This window comes from Anolis carolinensis, chromosome 2, assembly GCF_035594765.1.
Source record: "Anolis carolinensis isolate JA03-04 chromosome 2, rAnoCar3.1.pri, whole genome shotgun sequence".
Classification (NCBI taxonomy): Eukaryota; Metazoa; Chordata; class Lepidosauria; order Squamata; family Dactyloidae; genus Anolis; species Anolis carolinensis.
In genome coordinates, this window is record NC_085842.1 from 20,800,152 (window position 1) to 20,826,834 (window position 26,683).

The following is a 26,683-nucleotide window of genomic DNA, read 5'->3' on the forward strand; positions in this document are numbered from 1 at the left end:
CTCCCAGAAAAGTGTTGGTTAAATTTTGTGTGTTTATGTAATGTGTGGGCTGTAAACTCTTCTCTACTCATCCCTTTGCCTTAAAAGCCACCAGTGATATATAGTTTTCTGGGAAGGAGGGCTGGAATGGACTAGCTTAGTGCTATGCTCTCTCTCTCTCCCTTTTCTTCTGTGCCATCTCACCTCCCTATTTTCAAAGGTTCAAGCCCTAATATTTTGTGAGACCCCCCCCCCCCAGAGAAAACCTGCTGCTTCTGTGGTTTTAACTTTTTCTTCTCTCTCTCTCCTCAAGCCTCCCTTATCTTAGAGAGAAAAGGGGGGGGATGGAAGAATTGATGTATTTTTCTATATGTGAGTTTTTTTCTCTCTCTCTCTCTCTTCCACTTCATGTTTTCCTAGGCCAAAATGCACTTCAACATTCTCCTTTTTCAAAGCTCCCCCCCCCCTTCCTTCCCAGCATCCCCATTTCTCCTTATAAACATTCAGTCAAAATCCTGGTTTACTTTTATAGTAAAGGCACTCTTTCACTCTCCACAGTTCCCCAACAATCTCCTTTCTTCCTTTCGGGTCCTTCTCCCTCCCTTTCCCTGAGTGCATGCGTGTGAATGTTTTAAAAATCCCTCTAACTGCCTTTAATTATGAGGGGGGGCAGTACAGAGTCCAGGGGACCTTCCAGGCACAGCTGAAGAGATCCAGAGGACCGGACCCAACCACCTGACTGAGGACATCAGACCAGACTGCAAGACCCATAATCCATACCTGCCACCATGAACAGTTCTAAGACCTGGGTAGGGGCTCTCGGAGTGCGCTGTTGATTTCATGCAGCAGCTAGAACCCAGAGGCCATTGGAGATGGTCCTGTGAGGGTAAGCCCGGACCCCCAGTCACCCAGAAGAGACAGCCCCACCTGTGGCTGATCTGAGACCCCCACGGGGGAAGCAACACCATCTGCCCTGGCAAAGGGCTACTGAGTGCAGGTCTGCCTTTGACGCTGCCAAGGAGGCCCTCATGACATCACCAGGGGACAGAATTGGCCGCCATGGCAGAAGATGTCCCAGAAGAAATGAACAGGATTCTACCAGTGACCACCATGAGGGAAGGATGTTCCACTTTCACCAGAGCTGTGCCAAAGAAGGACCCCAGGACTGCTGGAGCCCTCACAAGGTATGAGTGACTTCCCTGACTAACCCCACCACGGGAGGGAGGGGGGGCTTATAATCTGTCCTTAGTTTCCCTAGGCACTCTCTCCTTTCCGTCTCCTCTGTTGGAGTGCTGGACCTGCCTGCAGTCACCAGGAGGCGCCGTGCTGTGAGGCGCAGAAGCTGTGCCCAGTTGACCCCAGCTGCCAACTACAAAGGGGGGCCCAAGCTGCAGCCAAGAAAAGGCAGCCAAATGGGAGTACTGCATCACAGCCTCCATCATCCCCAGCCCTCACCACCTCCACCTTCATGCTCCATTTCCCATGACTCCAGACCAAGGGACATCTGTTTCAACACCATGGGATCACCCACCACTGACTGAACCTCAGCTTTCACCTCTTCAAGCTCCTGCCCTCCAACAAAAAGGCACAATCTGATCTACCAAGGCAGAGGCCCTGCATGCAGTAAAATGTCGGGGCTTTGGGAAATGTTCATAGCCATTTCCAAGCCCCGAAGGGGGGAAAATGTGATCGAGGTGACCTCCCCTCCAGGACTTTGTAAAAGATAGTTCAAAAATCAAGACTTTATGTTCTATATTCCATATATTTATAGTAGAAGGTGATTGAGACTTTTTACTGGAGTTTACTGTGGATTATCCCTGCATTCTGAGGCAAGAGATAACAACTTCATGAATTGTAAAATCATGCTGCAAAAACTCCACTTCTATGAATTTCCATATTGGGTTCCCCAGATGTTATGAACTTCGTTCTTATCAGATATTTTCAATTGTTTATATCATTCATGATTCCCCTTTATGCAATGTAACCCACCTTTATGGATTCTCCCTTATTTCCTCGAAATCTACCTATCTGCCTATATGTATTTATACTCTTTGGGATCCCCGGAAAATATGTGTTTTTCCCAGCTGGGTTTATGTTCCAACTTTATTTTAATTTTCACTTTATCCCATATATTTGTCAAATCATCAAATCAAATGGGAAATATTATGACCCCAACGTGAACCTCGGCCCCATGACCCAGACCTCCCTTCCCAAAAAAAAAACAAAAGGATAATCTGCCACCGTTTAATCCAATCTCATTCCGATCGCATGGACAATATAGGGTTTAGAGTCACCAAATTCCTAAAGGTGACTCGCCCCCAAGGCAAACATTGTCATATCCCAGGCCAGGACGCCGCTGGAAGGCACCCTGTGGGGCCCGTCAATGACGGCTCATCACCACCCATCACCACTTCCCGTCTGACACCCCAAGGCATATCTAAAATCTGTGAACGTGACAGGACCCCGGACACCCTTGATGGGTGCCATTAATTCCTTTAGAAATCGGCTGGGCCAGAATTAATCTGATATTTCCTGTCCGGTCACCTCATTGTTTCAACAGCTCCCGCCTCCTCCTCTCTGATTGGCCCGAGGGGGGACAAAAAACGGCTCCCCATTGGGCCAGCAGAGCAAGGCGGGAAACGAAAGCCCGCCTCGTTCAACCTCTCAGCCTATCCGCGATCAGATGGGCAGGGAAGCGGGGCGGGAAATTCAAGGGGCTGTCAGACCAAAACATTGTATAAATATGACTTTATTTGAAACATATGTTACGCTAGTAGATTGAATGATCGCTATTAGCGTCCTTTTCAGCTGAATTGCTCAATAAAAACTCCTTGGCGGATTTTCCTTCAACTTGGCGGACCTTCTTCATTTCAGGCTTCAGGTTGTATTGCGGCTTATATTCTCCTTTTGGCTTCGCCAAGGTCCGTTCCCTCAGGACCGGGTCAGGTCTCTCTTTAAGGGCCCGATCCCCCAAAGTGCGGTCGACAACAACACACTGCACTAAGTAATTCAGCTGCCTGTCTTCCTGAAAGGGTTAATATGACTGAGGTTGGCCTTCCTTCAGGGAAAGGACCATATGTGATTCAGAGTTACTTCCGGCCAGGGTTCCTTCTCTCCTCCCCTTTCCACTTCCTTCTTTGCATTTTCCTGCAGCGGTGCCTTGGAGAGAGATCTGGTGGTAAGTCAAAGTGCATGGGAGGGGGGCAAAAACACTGGTGAAGCCATGAGAAATATGCACAGGTAGATCTTCCTGTTGGAAATAGGCAGCCTTCTCAAGCCTCCTCTGATTGAGGATTTGCCTGTATATATAATATGTTCTTTTGCTACTGAAGTGTAGATAACACATTGGAATGCAGTTGTTTCCTAACTCTATGTTCTTGAGGCAGTGGGAGGGGCTGCAGACCACGTGACCTGTTCAGGGTTTAAAAAGATGACAGTTGAAGGATGACAGTTGGAAGTAGACACAGTCATGGAAGGGAGTTGTACTTACAGAGTTGTGTCCTGTTGAAGAGACTGATAAAGACAGAAAGGTAAAGACACAAACCAAAGTGTTTTAAAGTTTAAACCAGGCATGGTCAAACTTGGGCCTTCCCTCCAGGTGTTTTGGACTTCAACTCCCACCATTCCTAACAGCCTCAGGCCCTTTCCTTTTCAATTTTAAAATTGAAGGGAAAAGATTTGACTTCAACATTAGGAAGAACTGCCCAATCGTAAGAAGTGTTTGGCAGTGGAATATGATGCTGCCTTGTAGAATGGTGGAGACTCCTCCTCTGGAGACCTTTACGCAAAATATGGATGGCCTTCTGTCAGGAGTGCTTTGATTGTATCCTCCTGCCTGGCAGAATGGGCTTGGACTGGATGGCCATTGGGGTCTCTACCAGTTCCATGCTTCTATGATTAACTTCACCTTATCTTATCCACAGGAAACAATATTTATTTATTTATTTCTTTGCAACATTTTTACCCAGCCTTTCTCACCCGAGGGAACTCAAGGCGGCTTACAATAATTGGAAAAATTCAGTGTCCAAAAACAAAATCAATAGAACCATACAACAAAGTTAAATCAATTAAATACAGTGTTACCTCACTACTTCGCGGTTCACTTTTCGCGGATTCACTGTTTTTCAATAAACTCTAAAAGACTATTATAAATCATAAAAAATCTCTCACCTGGAATATCTCGATTTGTTTTTTCCAGTTGGCAGCCATGAATCACAGTTAGTTATCCATTTGAAGAAGTCAGACACAGCAGCGTTTCTCTGGACCAAGAAAAAACATGGCAAGATCAAACAAAAAGGACACCTCGGGTCTCTGCTTCGAGTCTACATTGGTGCTGGAAGAGAGGATGAAAGTGCAAGACTTCGCAGCAGAAAGAAGCAGAAAAGGCATGCATGCTGTCAGCAATGTTATTGACATGGGATTCAGGGAGGAAATGGTCCCGAAGACTCTGGATAAGGATAATATAGATACATACGCCAAATGTCAGTGTTTCTGGCAGTTCCTTTATGAAGAGGCTAAGGGGCCCCGAGAGGTTTGCCAGCGTCTATGGGAGCTTGGCTTTCAGTGGCTGAAGCCAGGGCAGAACACGAAGGAGCAGATCCTGGAGCTGGTGATCCTGGAGAAACTCCTGTCTGTCCTCCCCTTGGAGTTGAAGACCTGGGTCAGGGCATATGGCCCTGCAAACTGTGCCCAAGCGGTGACCCTGGCAGAAGCGTTTTTAGTAAAAGAGCAAAAGGACAGAAGGCAGGAAGAGGTGGTGAGTGGCTGATATCCAACCACAGCTGTGTATGAAATGTAATGCAATGTTTTGGAGATATCCAATAGGCTGTTAGGAATTTTGAGAGTTGGAAGTCCAAAACACCTGGAGGGCCGAAGTTTGCCCATGCCTGGTATATACATATTCTGAAGGTAATTTTAGCCAATACTTTTTAACAGTTTTGTCCAAAACCAAGTTTGATTACACAACTCTCCAAAAGCAAGCAATCTTCAGCTTCAGCAATTTATTACGGTCTATGACCAGAATATATGAAAATGGGCACAGGTGCTTGAAAAGGGGAATCACAGTTCCCATAAAAGTCAAATAAAAGAACAAGTTAAAAACATGTTATAATAAAAACAAATTAAAAGCAGACTATTAGCAGGGTCAGCTAATAGTAAATATCGATCCACTAAGAGGCTCTGGAGGGGGATAGAGGGAGCATTTGCAGTATTTCAGTTATAACAGATTGCAATCTGTTCAGACAATTTCCAGATTTGGAGAATTTTGGATTCCAGAATTCTGTTTAAGGGATGCTCAACCTGAAATGTCAAGAGAAGGGGCATTTTCGAATGTCAACATTAACAAAGCTATCTCAAAAGCCTTCAGCTAAATAGAAAAAAATTTTTTCCTGCAAATTGTTGTCCAGTCCTTGTTTTTCTTAATATGTATCTTTAAATATTTTCTGCCTCATAACAACTCTACAATAGGGGTTTCTTGCCAGAGTTTATTCTAGAACTGAGAGAGTGTGACTTTCTTGAGGTCATCCAATGTGTTTCCATGGCCAAATGTGGATTCATACCTTTATCTCCAGGGTTGCAGTCCAGAAAATTATGAAAAATATTGTATATACAATTGTTTTCAGGCTCTTTGTTACAAGATGTGTTCAAAACATAAATGGAGATTTTTTAGGCTTTTGTCCCATCTTCAAGATATCTCACTATGTCCATATAAGCAAAGACAGGTATTCCAAATTCCCAAAAAATTCAACAACAACCCCAAACCCTGAAAACTGGTCCTAAGTGTTTGGATAAGGGATCCTCAATCTGTAGCCCTACGTATATGCAAGATATTGTTTTGTTTCAACAGTTATGCTGCTTTATAGTCTGCCTTAATTTTGCTTTATGATGTGCCTCAAAGAAGCAATTTCCAAGCCTTTCCAAGCAGCTACGTTACTCTTTGCAAACAGGATATCATACAATTGAGGAAAAGATAGAAACAAACAAGGCAGAAGAGGGAGGAATTAGGACTACTTCTCTATGAGGAAAAGTTCCAATATTTGAGTTTTTTAAATCACAGAATTGTAGATTTGGAGAGGATCCCTGGAGGTCAACTAGTCCAAATTCTCCTCAGAGCAGGGATCTGAAATTTCTGAGGTTTATATTTTCTTTAAGAGTGTAACTCTGTTGCTTATACACCTGAAGGTAAGCTTAACTGAACTCATTGGGACTTCATTCTGAGTAAACATGTATTGGATTAAATCTTTAATATTTGCACACTTGAGCAGGGGTGCATTGAGTATTGATTTTGTAACTAAAGGTCAGTCAGAACATAGATTTGGAGGTAACACAGGATAATTCCCCTTACCCTAATCATATATAGGTTGCAACTCCCTCATCCTAAATACTGTGGACCACTGGTTTTGGATTTCAGTTTTTGGGATACCTGCGTCGGCATATACATATACTGTATCTTCAAGATACGATCCAAGTCTAAACATGAAATTCATCAATGTTTAATATACCATATATACTCTAGTATAAGCCAACCTGAATATAAGCTGAGGCACCTAATTTTACCACAAAAAAACTGGGAAAATATTGACCCCAGTATAAGCCAAGGGTGGTAAATTTCAGAAATAAAAATAGATACCAATAAAATTACATTTAATTGAGGCATCAGTAGGTTAAATGTTTTTGAATATTTACATAAAGCTCAAATTTAAGATAAGACTGTCCAACTCTGATCAAATCATTATTCTCATCTTCGTCAATGTAAATGTGTTTATGTAGCCTTTTAATAATAATAGAGTAAAATAATAAATGCAATAATAATAATAAGATTAGAGTGAATAAATGTACCATATATTCTTGATTATAAGTTGACCCAAATATAAGTCAACCAGGACCCTCACTTGAGTATAAGCCGAAGGGGGCTTTTTCAGTCTTAAAAAAAGGGCAGAAAAACTAGGCTTATACTTGAGTATATACAGTATACCTTATACACATAGCCTGGAAGTCATTTGATCAAATATTATTATAATTAATAATTTTGTGCAAGAAGCAAAATGTATGTATATTGAAAGCACTGGAAAACAAATGTATTAATATTTGAACCACCCAAGTGGAAAATTTTGGAGTATTTTGGGTTTCAGAATTTCAGATATAATGGACTATCTAAAAAGACAAATAATTGTGTCTAAAGGCGAGTCAAACCTGAGCACAGAAGTCATCTTCATTCACGCAATCGTTTCTGACTCTTTGTGACCTCATGGACCAGTCCATGCCATAGCTCCCTGTCGATCGTCGCCCCCCCCCCCCCCCCCAGATCCATCTCGCCCTTGGTCGGCCTCTCTTCCTCTTTCCTTCCATTTTCCCCAGCATCATGATCTTTTCCAAGCTTTTCTGTTTTCTCATGATGTGGCCAAAGTACTTTGTCTTTGCCTCTAATATCCTTACCTCCAGTGAGCAGCTGGACATTATTTCCTGGAGGATGGACGAAAGTCATGGAATCATCCAATTTTAGAGTTGGACGAGACCACAAGGATCATCCAGTGTAGCCCTTGCAGGGAACCCCTTGAAACAAATGCCATGTATTCCCTTAACTTTAAACTCTTATTGGGATGTGAGTACCTTTCACATCTGGTATAAATAGTGATAACATGATGTATGTTTTTTTTTCCTCTTTCAGGGCCTGGTGACTTTTGAGGATGTGGTTGTAAAGTTCTCGAAGGAGGAATGGGAATTGCTGGATCTGAGCCATAGGTCTTTGTATTGGGAAGTCATGTTGGCAAATCATAATACTGTGTCCTCCCTGCGTAAGAATCGTTTTGACTGTAAGTTTAGAGGAGAAGATGGAGAAAGAGCATGATCCCATTCTATACTCACATCTCTGCTCTTTTTTCTCTGGATGCATGTATACCAGGCATGGGCAAACTTCGGCCCTCCCTCCAGGTGTTTTGGACTTCAACTCTCACAATTCCTAACAGCCAGAGGGATGAAGTTTGCCCAGGCCTTCTCTATAGACTCAGTATTTGTGGTCCATTCTTGGTCCATCAGCATGAGACTATGGAATGCTTCCAACCCAAGCATAGCATAGAATAGCACTGGAGGAACTGGGAAGACCAACAAACACTTCCATTTGTGGGCCTCTAGGTCCACCAGTGTAAGTCTATGGGATACAGTTTCAGGTATTCACAGGGAGCTTAGAAGGGGGATCGTACTGTAACCTGCTTCCGTTGCAACCCATCAATAACTAGTTGTTGTTCTTTCTTTCATAGGAACCCTGTTGATCTTCAGACCTGACTATGCTTGGGTTGGAAGCATTCCATAGTCTCATGCTGATGGACCAAGAAAGGCCCACAAATATTGACTATAGAGCAGGCCTGGGCAAACTTCATTCCTCCAGCTGTTAGGAATTGTGAGAGTTGAAATCCAAAACACCTGGAGGGAGGGCCGAAGTTTGCCCCTGCCTGGTATACATGCATCCTGAAAAAAAGGAAAGAAGAGGAGCCAAGGGAAGAGTGTGCGGAGGAAGGGGTGAGATTGGCAGGTAGCTTCCTAGAAGTTTGGTCAAAACGGCATCCTTTCTGATGCTAATAACTGCTATAGTATCTGGCGATGCTCTTGACATATCCCTTGGGTCTCTTCTAATTCTGATTTTATTTTATGGCATCTCCTAGTAACACAAGCATGGTTACTCCATGCCTATATTTTGTAAAATTTAAAGGTTCTTTGCTTTGTCAGTCTAAATCTGTTTACATTTTCCAGGACTTTCCAGGAAACACTAGACAAAGCTGTTTGTGGATCTATCTTTTCTCCCTTCCCTTCATACATGACACCTTTCTTTCCTGGTGACATCTAGAGGGTCGCTTCACCTAACAATAGCTAATCTGGTGACATCACAGAGGGTCTCTTCACCTAGTAACAACTTTTGTGGTGGAAATGGAGAAACCAACTTGCATTCATACATTTTTGACAGATAAACAGAGTTAGATAGATAGATGATACGATATACGGTAATGTGATGAGATCTGTTAAACCCTAGATTGAACATAGCTTTAATTGTTACTTTTTGTTGACCAGGTAATGACCAGGTTAAGGACAACGAAGATGTGAGCAGTCAGCCAGGAAGATCTGAGCAGGTGGACCATTGCAGGGGAACATCACTGGAAGAGACTGAAATGAATGATTTGCAATGTCTGAACATCAGTGTTCATGACCACTCTCAAGAGGGGGAAGGCCCATATGGATGTTCCAAAAGTACCCAAGAGATTTTCCGGCATCTCTGGGAACTTCGCCTTCAGTGGCTGAAGCCAGAGCAGAACACGAAGGAGCAGATCCTGGAGCTGGTGATCCTGGAGAAATTCCTGTCTGTCCTCCCCTTGGAGATGAAGACCTGGGTTAGGGCATATGGCCCTGCAAACTGTGCCCAAGCGGTGACCCTGGCAGAAGCATTTTTAGTAAAAGAGCAGAAGGACAGAAGGCAGAAAGACGCGGTGAGTGGCGAGCATCCAGCCACACTTGTACATCCCATACCCAGAAAGCCAAAATCCAAAATTGTGCACACGGGTGGCTGAGAGAGTGACCCCTTTGCTTGCTGAACTTGTTTTTATGCACAAAATTATTACAAATATCGAATACAATTGTTTTCAGGCTCTGTGTATGAAATTTCATGCGATGTTATGGAGATAATCAAATATGGCATTCATTTATGTTTCATATGCACCTTTAATACATATATTGCATACATGTAATTTTAGACAATCCTTGTATAACAGTTTTGCATGAAACCAAGTTTGTCCACACAGCATTCAGAAAGCAAGCAATCTGTTTGGACAATTTCAAGTTTTGGAGAATTTTGGATTTCAGAATTCTGGGTAAGAGATGCTCAACTTGAAATGCAAAGAGAAAGGGATGAAAAAGGCATTTTAGAATGTCCACGTTAAAGAGGCTATCTCAAGAGCCTTCAGCTAGGTACAAAAAAAATTCCTGCAGGCAGAAAATTGGATAGTCCTTGTTGTTAATGTATGTCATGAAATCATTCATTCATGATGACTCTACAGTATGCTTTTCTAGATTTATTCTAGAGCTGAGGAAGTGTTACTTACCTGGGGTCACTCAGTGGGTTTCCATGGCCAAATGTGGATTCAGATCCTCATCTCTAGGGTTATAGTCCAGGAAACTATGAATGTTTTTTTCCCATTTTTATTATGGAATATATATACAGTAGAGTCTCACTTATCCAACACTCACTTATCTAATGTTCTGAATTATCCAGCACATTTTTGTAGTCAATGTTTTCAATACATCATGATATTTTGGTGCTAAATTCGTAAATACAGTAATTACTACATAGCATTACTGCGTATTGAACTACTTTTTCTGTCAAATTTGTTGTATAACATGATATTTTGGTGCTTAATTTGTAAAATCGTAACCTAATTTGATATTTAATAGGCTTTTCCTTAATCCCTCCTTATTATCCAACATATTCGCTTATCCAACATTCTGCTGGCCCGTTTATGTTGGATAAGTGAGACTCTACTGTATATATATATACACACACACAGAAACATACAATCTTGATATTACACAATCAAAATACAAGTATTTTAGCCCAATCCTGCCCCCTCCCCATTCTCACCCATGAACTTATCCTTACGTAATATGAAGGTACCGAAATACTGTTGGATATTTATACCTCAGTATGATCAAGCAATTATGAAAAATATTGTGTATACAATTGCTTTCAGGCTTTGTGTACAAGATGTATACAAAACATAAGTGAATGCGTTTAGACTTCGGTCCCATCTTCAAGATACCTCACTAAATATTTAATATTTGCACACATGAGCATGGGCTTATTGAAAACAGATTTTGTTACTTAAGGTCTCTCAGAACATAGATTTGGAGGTAATACAGGTTAATCTCCCTTACTCTAATCGTGATACATCTCTCTCATCCTACATACTGTGGAGCAGAACTGTTTTGGGTTTCAGATTTTGGGATATCAGTGTCGGCATACACAGATACTGTATTTCGGAGATAAGCTCCAAGTCTAAACACGAAATTCATCAGTGTTTAATATACATCTTTATACACATAGTCTAGAAGTCATTCAATCCAATATTATTAATAATAACTTTGTGCAAGAAGCAAAAAATTGTGTATATTGAACCATTAGAAAACAAAAGTATCACTATCTGAACCACCCAAGTGGAAAAATTTTGGATTTCAGAAATTCAGATATCATAGACTATAAAAAAGGACAAATAATTGTATCCAAGGGCAAGTCAAACCTGAGCTATCAGGAACAGTTAATGTGATGAAACTGAGATTCCAGCTAAACATTAGGAAGAACCTTTGATGGTAAGCACTGTGCAATGTGCCTCTGAGGCCCCATCTACGCTGCCATGTAATGCGGTCTGAAACTGCATTATACGGTCAGTGTAGATTCACAAAATGCTGTTTAAGATATGCCTGATTGTGGCAGAATGAGAAGAACTTTTCACATCTGGTATAAACAGTGATTAAATGATGCATTTTTTTTCTCTTTCAGGGCCCGGTGACCTTCGAGGAAGTAGCTGTGAAGTTCTCGGAGGAGGAATGGACTTTGCTGAATCTGAGCCAGAGGGCTCTGTATTGGGAAGTCATGGTGGCAAATTATCATACTGTGTCCTCTCTGGGTAAGCATCCTTTTGACCATAAGTTAAGAGGAGAAGATGGAGAGAGAAGGAGCAGGATCCCGTTCTACACTCACAACTCTGCTCTTTTTTCTCTGGATGCATCTATACCAGGCATGGACAGACATGAGCGCTCTGGATGTTTTGGACTTCCAACTCTCAGAATTCCTAATAGCCAATAGGATTTTAGGAATTGTGGAAGTTGAAGTCCAGAACATCTGGAGGGCACAAGTTTGCTCAGGCCTGCTCTATAGTCAATATTTGTGGGCCTCTCTTGGTCCATCAGCTTGAGACTATGATATGCTTCCAACCTAAGCATAGCATAAAATAGCACTCGAGGAACTGGGAAGACCCATAAACATTTGTGTGCCTGTCTAGGTAAGTCTATGGGATAGTTACAGTTTCAGGTATTCACAGGGAGCCTGGAATGGGGATCGTACTGTAACCTGCTTCTCTTGCAACTCATCAATAACCAGTTGTTGTTTTTTCTTTCATAGCCACTCTGTTGATCTCCAGACCTGACCTCATTTCTCGGTTGAAAGAAGAGGAAGAGCCAAGGGAAGAGTGTGCGAAGGAAGGGGCAAAATTGGCAGGTAGCTTCCTAGAAATGTGTTGTTGAAGACTTTCATGGCTGGAATCACAGGGTTGTTGTGTGTTTTTCAGGCTGTATGGTCATGTTCCAGAAGTATTCTCTCCTGACGTTTCGCCTACATCTATGGCAGGCTTCCCCAGAGGTGCTAATTTTGCTAATGGGCCTAATTTAAAGTACTGTCTTTGACCTATAAAGCCCTAAATGGTTCTGGTCCAACTTTCTTGTCCAAATGCATCTCCCTTTATGAGCCAGCTAGAGCTTTAAGATCTGCTCAGTCGCAAGTGCAACTGGTGGGTACAAGAGACAGGGCCTTCCCAGGGGTGACCGCTTTGCTGTGGAACTCTCTCCCCAGTGACACTAGACTGGCCTCATCGCTACTAGTCTTCAGGAAAAAAAAAACTCTGCACAAAGACCTGGCTCTACACACAGATGTTCGGGGAGTAGAATAGCAGAATAGCACAGAATATAACTTGAACCTAGCAGTCTGAGTAATAATTATGGGAAAACTTAAGTAGTTTGGAAATCATGACTCGGTACTTTGTATGTTTTTAATCTGTATTACTATTTTTAATCTGTTTTACTGTTTTAATTGCTTATATGTTTTAACTGTTTTATAATTTGATATGTATGTTTATTGTTACGTGCACAATGCGACATTGCATTTTTGCTGTAGTTTGTAAAGCCGCTCTGAGTCCCCTTTGGGGTGAGAATGGTGAGGTATAATAGAGTAAATAAATAAATAACAAATAAAACTTACATTCATACATCCTCTGACAGATAAATAGAGTTGAATAAAAAGATATAGTATATGATATAAGATGATAAGGTTTGTTAAGCACTAGAGTGAACACAGCTTGAATTCTTACTCTTTGTTGAATCTAACAGGGAATTACCAAATTGAGGAGAACGAAGATGAGAGCAGTCAGCCAGAAAGATCTGAAGGGAATGATTATCAGGGTCTTAACGTTAGTGTTTGTGACCACTCTCAAGAGGGGAAAGGCCCAAATGGATGTTCCAAGACTGGAGAAAGCTTCAGTGATCAATCCCTCCTCCTTGAGCACAGAAAATCACATCCAAGAGAGAAGCGATTCAGCTGCTCTTTATGTGAAAAAAGGTTCAGTAAGAAGTTATACCTAACTGCACATGAAAGAACTCACACAGGGGAGAAGCCCTTCAAATGCCTCGACTGCGGCAAAAGTTTCACAAGTCGCGTGTACCTTATCATCCATCGGAGACTCCACACCGGAGAGCGACCTTTTCCATGCCCTGAATGTGGCAAAGGGTTCATTAATAAAGAGACCCTGATTAAGCACAAGGTTGTCCATACGGGACAAAGAAAATATTTATGCACTGTGTGCGAGAAAAGGTTTGCCAGTAAAGGCAATCTGATGACACACATGAAGATCCACACAGGGGAGAAACTGTACAGCTGCCCCATGTGTGGGAAAAGCTTCAAATCGCGATGTCACCTTATATCTCACCAGAGAACCCACACAGGAGAGAAACCCTATGAATGCTCTGAATGTGGAAGATGTTTCAGTCAACAGGCAGGGCTCTATATGCACCAAAAGGTCCACTCAGGCGAAAAGCCCTTTTTGTGTACTGAGTGCAGAAAGAGCTTCCATAGTAAAAGCAATTTAGCCCGGCATCAACGAATCCACACAGGGGAGAAGCCGTACATGTGCCAAGAGTGCGGGAAGAGCTTCAACCAAAAGGCTGCTATGGTGGCGCACCAGACAACTCACAGCAAAGACAAGCTCTATTCGTGTCCAGACTGTGAGAAGACCTTCAAGCTGAAAGTGTCCCTCCATGTACATCAGAGAACTCACACGGGCGAGAAGCCCTACAAGTGCTCCCAGTGCGAGAAGCGATTCATTGGACGTTCCCAGTTGATACATCATGAAAACACACATGCAGGTGAGAGGCCTTTTGGTGGATGAAATAAAAATGTGGGAAGATACTGGGGGGAAATTCTGGCAACACTGTTCCGGATTACATAGTTGAACACGCTGCCACATGATGGCTGCCGTCATGGATACATTTAGAAGTAGAAAGGGTAAACCCGTAGAGCAGAGCTTTCCAAACATTTCAGCTTGGTGACATACTTTTTAGACCTGCATCATTTCACAACACAGTAATTTGTTTTACTAGAAAACTGGAGATTAATGCAATAGCTTATAAGAGATATGGGCATATACATAAATTGTAATAATGTAGTGTTAGTGTATGTGGAAGTAACATATCTCATGAAATCATTTCAGTTCTATTTTTTTAAAAATATGATTTGTAAGATAATTTCATACATTTCTAAGATTTTTGTTTGGACAGCTCTGTTGTAAAGATTGGGGTCATCAACGGTTACTACCCTATGTTTTTGACCTTCTCTGCTGAAGAGTTCCAATACTTGACTAAATTACAAATCCCAACATTGTATGAATATATGCTACTTATAGCAGAGCAGAGTGTAGTGTAGCCAGTGCTTTGTATGAACTTATGGTAGGAAACATGAGAGAGAAAATGTGCAGGATACTCTAGTAAGGTTTTAAAAAGCGAAGAACTTCCTTTTATTATTGCCATTTGCAGTCCATATAAAAAAGTGTACAGTGTTCCCTCACTACTTCACGCTTCACTTTTCGCGGATTTGCTGTTTTTCAATAAACTCGAAAAGAATATTATGAATAATAAAAATTTACAATTTACAGCCTAAGGAAGGGAGGAAGGAGAAACCGAAGGGAGAGAAAAGGAGCCCAAGCGGCAACAGGAGGAGAAGGAGGCAATTTATCAACACACGATTGGTTGATAAAGACTTAAAATAGTGTATAACTACTAAAATAATGTATAAATATTAAAATAAATATAGTGTCCCTACTTCGCGGATTTTCACTTATTGCGGGTGGTCCTGAAACCTAACACCTGCAATAAGTGAGGGAACACTGTATAGACTAAAGAAAGTTCCGCAACATTGGTAGAAGAGTGCTGACTCTTGTGTGCATGCATAAGGTATCTTGAGGAAGAGATGTTACCTTTTCAAACAAAGCCTAATAAAGCGCACTAAAGACTTCTGGGAAAAAGAAAGCCATGACTCCAAGCAGTGACAAGTGGAGTGCCGCAGGGCTCCGTCCTGGGCCCGGTTCTGTTCAACATCTTTATTAACGACTTAGACGAAGGGTTAGAAGGCACGATCATCAAGTTTGCAGACGACACAAAACTGGGAGGGATAGCTAACACTCCAGAAGACAGGAGCAGAATTCAAAACGATCTTGACAGACTAGAGAGATGGGCCAAAACTAACAAAATGAAGTTCAACAGGGACAAATGCAAGATACTTCACTTCGGCAGAAAAAATGGAAATCAAAGATACAGAATGGGGGACGCCTGGCTTGACAGCAGTGTGTGCGAAAAAGACCTTGGAGTCCTCGTGGACAACAAGTTAAACATGAGCCAACAATGTGATGCGGCTGCTAAAAAAGCCAATGGGATTCTGGCCTGCATCAATAGGGGAATAGCGTCTAGATCCAGGGAAGTTATGCTCCCCCTCTATTCTGCCTTGGTCAGACCACACCTGGAATACTGTGTCCAATTTTGGGCACCACAGTTGAAGGGAGATGTTGACAAGCTGGAAAGCGTCCAGAGGAGGGCGACTAAAATGATTAAGGGTCTGGAGAACAAGCCCTATGAGGAGCGGCTTAAAGAGCTGGGCATGTTTAGCCTGCAGAAGAGAAGGCTGAGAGGAGACATGATAGCCATGTACAAATACGTGAAGGGAAGTCATAGGGAAGAGGGAGCAAGCTTGTTTTCTGCTGCCCTGCAGACTAGGACACGGAACAATGGCTTCAAACTACAGGAAAGGAGATTCCACCTGAACATCAGGAAGAACTTCCTCACTGTGAGAGCTGTTCGACAGTGGAACTCTCTCCCCGGGGCCGTGGTGGAGGCTCCTTCCTTGGAGGCTTTTAAGCAGAGGCTGGATGGCCATCTGTTGGGGGTGCTTTGAATGCGATTTCCTGCTTCTTAGCAGGGGGTTGGACTAGATGGCCCATGTGGTCTCTTCCAACTCTACTATTCTATGATTCTATGATTAAGCAGGAAGCAAAACACCTTGAGTCACATAGATTTAGGAAACAGACCATCCAAAATCACTTGAGAAAGGGGTAAGGATCTGCAGGTATTTGTTTACGAATCCCTATCCGATATTTTGTGCTTCTCCCCAGGTGTTTCGTCTTCAGACACAACCCAAATAATTCAGCCCATTTCTCAACGGGCAATGGAAACGACAAGCTCTCCGGAGATACGTGTGGAAATATTTAACGCTACTGTGGTAAGGAAGATGCATGCTCTTTTCTTGCTTTTTATGAGACATTTTAGATGGCACAGAAAGCATATGTAGTCATGTTCCCCATGAAGAAACACCTACATTCCCATCATAGGACAATACTTTTGTTACAAGGAAACTTGTGCTCCATGTTTGTGGTATGATATGTCCCTATATCTTACTAAACAAGAAAACTTGGAGATCTTTGAAGGCTCTCTACTGCAACTGGAAGGGAAATCCCTTTCAGTGAAATTTCCTTTTTGTTGTCCCGGATTCTTAAAGTCTCTTCTAGAAATGTGATTTTCAGCTAATCCAGTTCCACGTGTTTTCTTTCAGGCCATTCCATATCTAGGAGAAATACCTATTATCTTACCTATTCTGCACAATATATGGTTTACATTGTTTTAATTCATACTATTTCTTTTTAAACCATTTTCCATTTACTGTTAAACAACTTCAGATATATTTTCCCAATTCTTATCTTGCCAGGTGAATGTGGATGGTGTGTTGTTTCTTGTGCAAACTTCTGCATAAATCAGGATCATCTTCATTGGGAACCAAGCTTTGGTAAGATAGCAAACTTGGCTCTTTCTTCTGAAGGTGTTAGTGGTAGCTTTCTCCCACATCTTGAGAGCTTTCCTTTATGCAAGTAATGTAAACAGTCTAATGTTTTCAAATCTGTAGTTTCTAATTTGTTCATATGTGGATTTGGAGTTGGCGGGAGCCTCGAGTCACTCAAGTCTTCTGACAACATTGGGTTATTTGGAATAGTTAAAAATAAAATGCACATTTGGGCAAAATAATCTTAGCTTTACATATATGTTAATAGGACCAGAGCTGGAAGCCACTGACCAAGGCTGTATCCACACTGCAGAATTATAGCACTTTCTCCCCGTATTAACTGCTGTGGCACAGTACTAGGAAATTCTGGAATTTGCCATTTTCGACCTATTTTTAGCCAAAGAGCTCTGCCAAAGAGTGCGGAGGCCTCGCTAAACTACAAATCGATAGCATAGAGCCGTGACAGTTAAAGTGATATCAAGTGGCATGGCAGGAGCCCCCAGATGGCGTAGTGGACTAAGTGACTTGATGGTTGGGTTGCTGACCTGAAAGCTGACAGGTTCGAATCCCACCTGGGGAGAGTGTGGATGAGCTCCCTCTATCAGCTCCAGCTCCATGCAGGGACATGAGAGAAGCCTCCCACAAGGATGGTAAAACATCAAAACATCCGGGCGTCCCCTGGGCAACGTCCTTACAGATGGCCAATTCTCTCACTCCAGAAGCAACTCTGGTTGCTCCTGACATGAAAAAAAAAGTGGCATGGCAAATGCAGCCTTAGAAAGAGATTTGAGGTTTCTGGTGCAGAACTCAGTTGCATTTTTTTGGTATTCACGGAGGTCCAGTGCGTCTAATCCCCAGCAAATGTAATCTACGTCTCACCTATTTCCCAATATTTGTTGAAATTACACAAACAAAAATCTTGGTTTTTAGGCCTGTTCCTGTGTTTATTTGAGATGCTGATACAGATTGCACTGCAACTGGAAGCTGTACTTTTTTTTGCACAGAAACTCCAGCCATTCATGTTCCATTTACGCCTTATAGCCTGAAGGTAGTTTTATTTATTTATTTATTTATTTGCGACATTTATATCCCGCCCTTCTCACCCCGAAGGGGACTCAGGGCGGCTCACAAATCATATGTACATACAAAATATTATATTATTCGTATAGCACACTATAAGCATAATATATTGCTACATTGTACTATAACACTATATTGTAACATTATTAGTAATATTACGTGTAATATAAATATACCATTATAATAGTGTATAATTATTATTGTATTAAATTATAATATTATTAATATTATATGCATATACAATATTTTATTAGTATAGCACAATATGATTATTCTATATTATTATATTGTTATATTAGCACAGGAGACGCGGTGGAATGATGTCTTCCTGCCCCCTTCTTCATTCTGGCTCAGAATTGCAGTTATGTTTTCCTGCCCCCTTCTTCATTCTGGCTCCTATTCTAAAAGTTTGTATACATTGAAACATGTGAAAGCCAAGGAATCACCATCTCCAGCCACAAATTCGGACACTTTGGGATTTTGGAAAAGAGCAATTCTGGAGAAAGGAAGCTATAGATTTTAAAAAGTGACTTTTCTGTTCTTTGGAGCAAATAAATTAAAAATGTAAACAAATCTTTATTTCTTTGCAGGTTCCACGATCAAGATGGTCTGTCCGACCGAAAATTGAGGTTATCAGGATATTCCTCTTCACTTATTTTCTGTATTATATTTTTTGTTCTACCATTCTACAGCAAAACATATTGTGAGCTGTTTATGGTTAAATCCTTCCTTTTAAAAAAAGGAATAACATAATGTAAAACATATAATGGGGGAAGGGAAAGAGAGAATATATATTGTATTTCTATATTTTTCAAAATGTGTCTGTTATTTCCCAACCAGATGCTCTCCATAACTTGGAAAGGAGCATGTGTTTGGGTTTTAATTACAGCCTTCAGCCATTGCTAGTTGGAGAATTTGAAGGTTTCAGGCCAGAAATGCAGACCCTGAACGTGGGAAGATTGAGAAAGGCCAATACAGACAAATAGAAGCAAGGATGGAGATGAAATCAGTCCATATTTAATTATATAAAAAATATAATTGTTTGACTGAAATAATTTATGATATAGCCTAATAGAGGGAGGGATGGAGGTGAAATTAATCCTTTGAATGAAATCTTTTATGCCTCTCCAGATGCTTCTCCAATGTAGAATTAATGTTGTTTGATAGTTCTTTGGCTGCCGTGGGCCAATGTGATGGAATCATTGGATTTGTAGTTTGGTGAGGCACCAGTATTCTTTGACATGTAAGGCTAAAGACCTTGTAATACTATGATTAACAAGATTCCATAACACTGAACTATGGAAATTAAAGAGGTTTCAATGTGCAATAATTCTGCAGTGTAGATAAAGCATTTCCCAGCTCTCGTTTGATTGAATTTTCTTTTAACTTGATTTGTGGGATGCTGCTCTAAATGCTTCTAATTATTTTTGTATAACGGTCAGAGATTTTTTGGACTGAAACCACTTTGACTTAAATAAACTGATGTTGTCTGCACTCTGGCTAGCTTTGTGTTCTGTGACTACATTCTTCGACTTGCGATTTTGTCTTTCCCATACTACTTTCAGTGGGAAACTTCCATAACAAGGAAGGGAATGCAATTCTAGGCTGCATTGATAGGAATATAGTTTCTTGGTCGAGAAAAGTAATAGTCCCACTCCATTTTGCTTTGGTTAGACCTTGTTATGGCACATCCACTGGCTGCCTGTCTGCTTCTGGGCTAAATACAAAGTGCTGGTTATAACCTATAAAGCTGTAAATGGTTCAAGCCCAGTCCATTTGCAAAACCGTATACAAATCACCACGGGCGCTTCGCTCTGCAGAGGAGGCCCTGCTCTTGGTCCCACCTCTGTCTCAAGCACAATTGATGGGACCGAGAGAGGGGGCCTTCTTGGTGATTGCCCCCACCTCTGGAACTCCCTCCTTAAATAACTAAAAACGACACCCTCTCTCCTTTAAAAAGCTGCTGAAACCCCACATATGTACCCTAGCTTATGAAGAGGAGGTAGATGAATACATCTTTATACATACAGTACCTTGTCTGCTTGTTGGACAGCCATCTTTGCTCTTGGGAAGTTGTACACCATCTTGGTGTCAATACTTTTAGTGTAATTTTTAAGAGTTTTAAAAGCTTGTCAAGTTGTAAATGTTTGTGATGTATCATGCCTGTTTATTTAAGTTGTTATTTTATAATTTAATTAGTTTGTTTTTTATTAATTGCTTTGATTTGTTATTGTTGTTTCGGCATTGAATGTTTGCCATTGTGTTTATATTGTTAGAAATCGCCCTGAGTCTTCTCAGAGAGATAGGGTGGGTGGGTTATAAATACACTGTGGTTGTTATTATTATTGCCTGGAATAATACTGTGTCCAGTTCTGGACGCTACAATTCAAGAAGAAAATTGACAAGCCAGAACCATTAATCCCTATGAGGAATGGCTAAGGGAGCTGAGTATGTTTGCTGAAGAAAATAATAATAATAATAATAATAATAATAATAATAATAATAATCTGCACGCATCATCCAAAAATACATCACACAGTCTTAGACACTTGGGAAGTGTTCAACTTGTGATTTTGTGATACGAAATCCAGCATATCTATCTTGTTTGCTGTGTCATACAATAATAATAATAACAATAACAATAATAATAATAAATCTTTATTTATATCCCGCTTTTCTCCCTAACAGAACTCAAAGTAGCTCACAACATAATAAAATACAAATCAAAGTACATTTAACATAAAATACAAGAAAAGTCCCAATTAAAGCCCAGGAGGAACAGAGTCAAAAGTAGAACAAAAGCAGACAAGCCAGTGGCTCCATGCTAAATTGTTGGTCAAAGGGGGGGCTGGCTGGTAAAATTCCTCCATACTGTCATCCTATAAGGTATCAGTGACTTGAAGTAACTTTAGGCTATGGCTAGCTAGTGGCAAGGTCAGGACACGGTAGCGGGAAATGGCATCAATGATAGAGCGGCTTTGCTGCACTGATGTCTCCAGGTTGATGCTGGAGGAATGTATAGATAACAGGCCCCCCTTCTCCTCCCTGTACTGCCAGCTTGTACATTTACACAGAATCTAATACAGAGAGAGTCTGATTTTTCTACATTTCACTGTTTCTAATGTGCATACAATATATGTCTAAAAATCTATATTTTCCAGTTCCTCATCAATACCAACAACAATGCAAGAAGACGGGGAGGGATTTGGATTGTGAGAAAAATATGACACTCAGCATCGATAGGTTGACTCTTTTCTCTCTCTCTCCTCATGTAACAATATTAATGTGAGCCATTTCACAGCTTGCTGTCCTCAGGAACCGAGACTACATTTCTTTTTATAACAGTTAATGAAGCTAGATGCATGGATGTCTGCATTGCAAAGTTGCCGTTTTACTTTTCACTCAAATATCCTCATTCCAATATCCTCCTCTTTTATCTATTTGATGTATGTTGTATTTGTAATAGACACTCCCTAAATCAGTTTTCATTATCGCCCAGATGTTATGTTATATTGAACCTTTAATGCCTGGATGATTGTTTAACATTTTAACTATGTGGATTTTAACTATGACCTGTTTTAAATTGTTTTTAAATTGTGTTGTCTGATGTCTAAATTGTTATTTTATGATTTTATGTGATTATATTGGGCTTGTTCCCCGTGTGAGCCGCCCCGAGTCCCCTGCTGGGGAGATGAAAAATAATTTATTATTATTATCATTATTATTATTATTATTATTATTATTATTATTATTATTATTATTATATCCCTCAATATCCTTACTCCTTCACTATACAGTCGGGGATGATGAGAGCTGCACCACAACAAAAATGCTGATCACCTGACCAGCTTTTCATTCAAGTTTCATATACACTTTATACACATCGTCTGGAGGGCATTTTATACACAACATTTTAAGTATTTTTGTGTGCATGAATCAAAGTTTGTGTCTATTAAACCATCAGCAAGCCACACATGTTTAACCCCCCGGTGGTGCAGTGGGTTAAACACTTGTGCCTGCAGGGCTGATTACTTGAAGGTTGGGTTGCTGACCTGAAGATTGCTGGAATCCAACCTGGGCAGAGTGTGGATGAGCTCCCTCTGTCAACTCCAGCTCCATGCGGTGACATGAGAAACCTCCCATTGTAGCGGAAGCCAGACTTCCCCTCTTCTCGGCTTGTCGTGTGTCTGAGCGGACGCAGTGGAAGTAGGAGACAGACAACTGGAGTTTTTTTCCAAGGAAAGCAGTTTACTAAAATTCATGCAGCTGCAGAGGTTCATCCCACGCACAACTAGATGCTGAAAAGGGAGAACCCCGCAGACAGGGTCAAGTGTCTATTTGTACAATTCAATGGGTTCGGTTTAGGACCGCCCACATATCAAACCATTGGTGCATATTTGTGGTGCAGTATTACATTTCATTACTTTCGTTTCTCTCAAAACACATGATTTCAGGGAAATCATGTGATAACCCATCGGCTGTGTTCCTGGCCTGCTCGTACCTCCTTATATGGCCATTTCCTCCTACCCCTTCATTCCTGCCTTATTCCCCCATTTTTTTTTTTTTTTTGCGAAGCGTGTATACAAAAGCTGAAGCAAACCAAATGAGCAGACTTATGGGTCCCTCCAATCCCTTCTCGCTTGCAGCCAAGCTATCTTTTCAGTGGAAAATGAGCGCAGAATAGCATTTGTACATAGTTTCATCACCAGAGGTAAACAACACATGAGGATTAAAAATATTAATCAGGTTTTAGAAAGGACATAGTCCACAGTAGAATTCTGATCTAGCCCAGTCATTTGGCTTCTTCCGATGATGGATTTGTTGCTATGGCCAGAGGTGGCCATTCACATACATGTCCAACTTTCAGGTCTTTTCAGTCTTTGGCATAAAGTCAAACTGGGGGTGTGTTTCCTCTTCCTTGATCAAAGGAATAATGTTCAGTTAATTTGAAGAAAGTCTCTTTGTCCAATCAAGTCTCTAGTCTCTAAGAATTGTCTCTGTGTAAAGAAAAGTCTGTAAAGAAAATCTCCATCTCTCACAGGGCTTTAGCTGTCATACCCAGTATACCTAGCGTGTGGCGTGGGGTAGACTTAAACTCCTGCGGGTTTTGGATTCCAAAACAGGCCTTCCAGTAATAATGCCTTATGGATCTCCATTTTGGAAAACAGGCCTCTCAGTAACAATGCCTTATGGATCTCCAATTTAGGAACAGGAGTCCAAAAAGCTGAAAAAGAAAGCAGGAAGACAGTGAGAGAGAATGGGGGAGGGGGAACGGATTACCCATCTGTCGATCATCCTGTTCGGCATCACTTTTGTCTCAGCCAATCTTGTTGAAATCCCTTGTCTCTCCACGGGTGGGGCAGGTAGGCCACTATTCAGCTCCCAAATGACCCCTCCATGGCCTCTTGAGAAATGATTCCTCCATGGGCCTTCTTTCGCGATCTGCAGTAATCCTTTTTACTCTGGTCCTGCTGCAATGGTTAACTTATTTTATTCTTTGTCACATTGCCTCCGTGCTATATCCTCCTTTTGGCTTAAAAAGCAAGGTTGTTAGATGGCATATGAAAAAGTCCCTCATTGTCTCTCAAATCCGGCAAAAATCCGAATTATTTGCAATGTCCCATTACAAAAGGTCCTATCCAGGAGAGTTGGGTCAAAATCACAAAGTCCAGAATCCAAATCTCACAAAATTATTATGAAGCAACATGAGACGTAGCCAATTATACCATGTCTTTGGTTCTCAAAAGGATAACTTTTTATCACTTGGGCACTAGCTCCCTTTTTGAATAAAATGTCAATCAAAAATTTAAAAATCAATGTCAGTTCTTAATCCTTCTGTGTCAGGAATATGGGGTCAATTTTTTTCAAAAATAAATATTTTATTTTTTTTTGCACTGCCAACTTGTGACAGTTTTCCATACAAAGTCTTTACAACCAATAACTCCTCTCCTTGTCCTCTCCCTTCAGCATCCATCTCCTTTCCAAAACATTCATTCACATTCCTTCTCCTTCTTCTTGACTCACCAAGATCACCTGTATTCCAAAGTGCTGCAAAAAAGAACCTCCAACATTTCCCTATAACCTGTAAGGGGTTTAAACAGTCTGTAGAACAGAAAAAAGGGGGAGTAGCCCACAGAGGCTTGAGTTTTCAAAAGTACACTTGTTCAGGCTCATTTTTTTTTTCCTTGAGATTCAATTTCTGGGCAGATGTCCAGCTCTTATCTGTTGTATCACCATGTTCTCTAAAAACACTGAAGCATTGTTCTTTCAAAACAAGGATTTTTTTTCAAGCCTAAGACCATTTTTTTCCCAAAAAAAAATATCTACAGCTTCCGAATTGCTTCTGAACAAATCTACTAACATTGTTTATAACTCTTTATGCATTTTGAATTCAACACATACATCTCATTCACACAAGGTCCACAGGAATTCTGATTAGTGGTTAGTTGTTTAGATAAAGTCACACACTCTCTCTCAGCTCATGAAACATTCTCACCCAGTTGTCCCAAAACAAGTCCAAAGCAAGGATTTAAGATCCAGGTGAAAGACAGAACCCCAATATATATATATATATATATATATATATATATATATATATATATACACACACACACATTTACATCATCATTTTCTTTCTTTTTTTTCATATTAAATTCACATTACATTTTTAAAACTTCACTAGTTCACAGCGGCTTTCATTGACCTTGGCTGTCCACTGGAATTCCATTATCTTTCTCTGGGCATTTCGCCTGAGTTTAACAAGAATGACAGGGAAGAAACATTCTAACAAACTTATCGTTTTTACCTTGGACTGTCTGCCAAGATTTTCCCACTATCTTTTTGGCATGAGGCCCAGGTGCAAAGGAAAACTTTTTAAGAAAACAGCCTTTGTTCCTCAGAAATAACAAGAAAAACTCATTTGAAAGACAGTTTCTGAGCCTCAACACCACTTTAACAGCCTCCCTCCCTTTTTCTCGCCTCTCTGCAGCTTGTCAGCAAAAGCAAACTAACACAGACAGACCCTCTTCGAATCAGATTTTTTCAACCGTAATAAAACATTTCTAGATATTTGTGCTCAACATTTTTTGTGTAAATCTATAGACTCATTTTTCATTTTCACTTCAATATTACCACGAAACATGCAGAACTTGAAACTCATTATTCCCCACACATGACAAAGAAATCAAACAGGTTTTTTTTTTTTTCCTTTCCCCGGGAGTTGCGACTCCTCATGAGCCCTGCACGACTTGGTCTTGGGGCACCCTCACAAGTCTTGTTCTCTGGGGAATTCCTTCTACGGCTCTACTTGCAACTGAGCCGAAATTGTCTAACATACACTGTAATGGGGTGGTGGATTTGAACCCACTGCCTCCCATCCTGCCTAATAGAGGGGACTGCCTTGGACTGGGCACCTGGACACTCAACGGTGTGTGTCAGGAATCACAAGACAGAACCCCTTTATACCTCCCTGGGAACCTTTGTGTGTCCCTCTCGGCGCCGGTGTTCCCTTAGTGTCTCATTTAACCACTATACTTGCCAGATTGCTGTAGACGTCGGACCAACCTTCGCCCCTGGACTTTTCCCTGGATCCTTTTCCTCCTGGCTGGTTTCTTTGGAACCTCGCTGTCGTTGCGGCTCCCACCGTCGGCCGGCGTTGGCATCAGAGGCAAGTACCGCAGCCGGTCTTACAATATTCAGGGGCCCCTTCTCGTCTCACGGTAGTTGCCTCTGGCCCCCACCGCCGAGTTGGGACCGTCCCGCCAACGGGATCCGTCTCCGATCTCCTGGCCCGTCTTATTGTGGAATCACGTCGGGGTCACCAGAAAATGTAGCGGAAGCCAGACTTCCCCTCTTCTCGGCTTGTCGTGTGTCTGAGCGGACGCAGTGGAAGTAGGAGACAAACAACTGGAGTTTTTTTCCAAGGAAAGCAGTTTACTAAAATTCATGCAGCTGCAGAGGTTCATCCCACGCACAACTAGATGCTGAAAAGGGAGAACCCCGCAGACAGGGTCAAGTGTCTATTTATACAATTCAATGGGTTCGGTTTAGGACCGCCCACATATCAAACCATTGGTGCATATTTGTGGTGCAGTATTACATTTCATTACTTTCGTTTCTCTCAAAACACATGATTTCAGGGAAATCATGTGATAACCCATCGGCTGTGTTCCTGGCCTGCTCGTACCTCCTTATATGGCCATTTCCTCCTACCCCTTCATTCCTGCCTTACCATAAGGATGGTAAAAACAATAAAACCACCCGGGCCTCCCTGGGCAACATAGTTGCAGTCAGCCAATTCTCTCACACCAGAAGCGACTTGCAGTTTCTCAAGCTGCTCCTGACACGACAAAAAAAAGCCACTCATTTGAAGAATTGTGGGTTGTGAATTTGTCTTGCCATTCCAAGACCCAGCCTAGACTGGATCCTATGCTCCATTGTTTTCATGTCTTCATCCTGTCCTTTAAAGTGGTGACAATACTGTGTGGTTGTTGTTTTTGC

The 26,683-nt window shown here is 41.4% G+C and overlaps 1 protein-coding gene and 1 long non-coding RNA gene across 5 annotated transcripts; one reads left to right on the forward strand and one right to left on the reverse strand.

Moving 5' to 3' along the window:
• Window positions 1-26,488, reverse strand: LOC107983585 (uncharacterized). Its single transcript, XR_001730949.2, has 3 exons — window positions 22,237-26,488; window positions 4,150-4,238; window positions 1-3,390 (listed from the first exon to the last, which is right to left on the reverse strand). It is a non-coding gene; the product is annotated as an uncharacterized LOC107983585 (long non-coding RNA).
• Window positions 3,077-19,678, forward strand: LOC103280961 (zinc finger protein 25). Of its 4 annotated transcripts, XR_010003757.1 has the most exons (11): window positions 3,377-3,509; window positions 4,178-4,735; window positions 7,646-7,790; window positions 9,040-9,452; window positions 11,516-11,642; window positions 12,137-12,232; window positions 13,117-14,148; window positions 16,443-16,549; window positions 17,033-17,110; window positions 18,035-18,152; window positions 18,775-19,678. XR_010003757.1 is itself a non-coding variant. In XM_008121429.3 (10 exons), the coding sequence occupies exons 2-9, from the start codon at window positions 4,256-4,258 to the stop codon at window positions 17,075-17,077; spliced, it is 2,445 nt and encodes an 814-aa protein (XP_008119636.1). In that variant the 5' UTR covers window positions 3,077-3,157; window positions 4,178-4,255; the 3' UTR covers window positions 17,078-17,110; window positions 18,775-19,678. The 4 variants fall into 4 exon arrangements, 3 of the variants coding, with proteins under 3 accessions (XP_008119636.1, XP_062829422.1, XP_008119637.1); XM_008121429.3 differs by lacking the exons at window positions 3,377-3,509; window positions 18,035-18,152 and adding an exon at window positions 3,077-3,157; XM_062973352.1 differs by lacking the exon at window positions 18,035-18,152 and having other exon boundaries at window positions 3,376-3,509; window positions 7,646-7,772.
• Window positions 26,489-26,683: the final 195 nt, after the last annotated feature.

Coding starts and splice junctions, on each gene's coding strand:
- LOC103280961 (XM_008121429.3), top strand. CDS start 4,256: ATGGCAAGATCAAACAAAAAGGACACCTCGGGTCTCTGCTTCGAGTCT. Junction 9,453..11,515: donor ACAGAAGGCAGAAAGACGCG/GTGAGTGGCGAG, acceptor TTTCTCTTTCAG/GGCCCGGTGACCTTCGAGGA. Junction 12,233..13,116: donor GGAAGGGGCAAAATTGGCAG/GTAGCTTCCTAG, acceptor TGAATCTAACAG/GGAATTACCAAATTGAGGAG.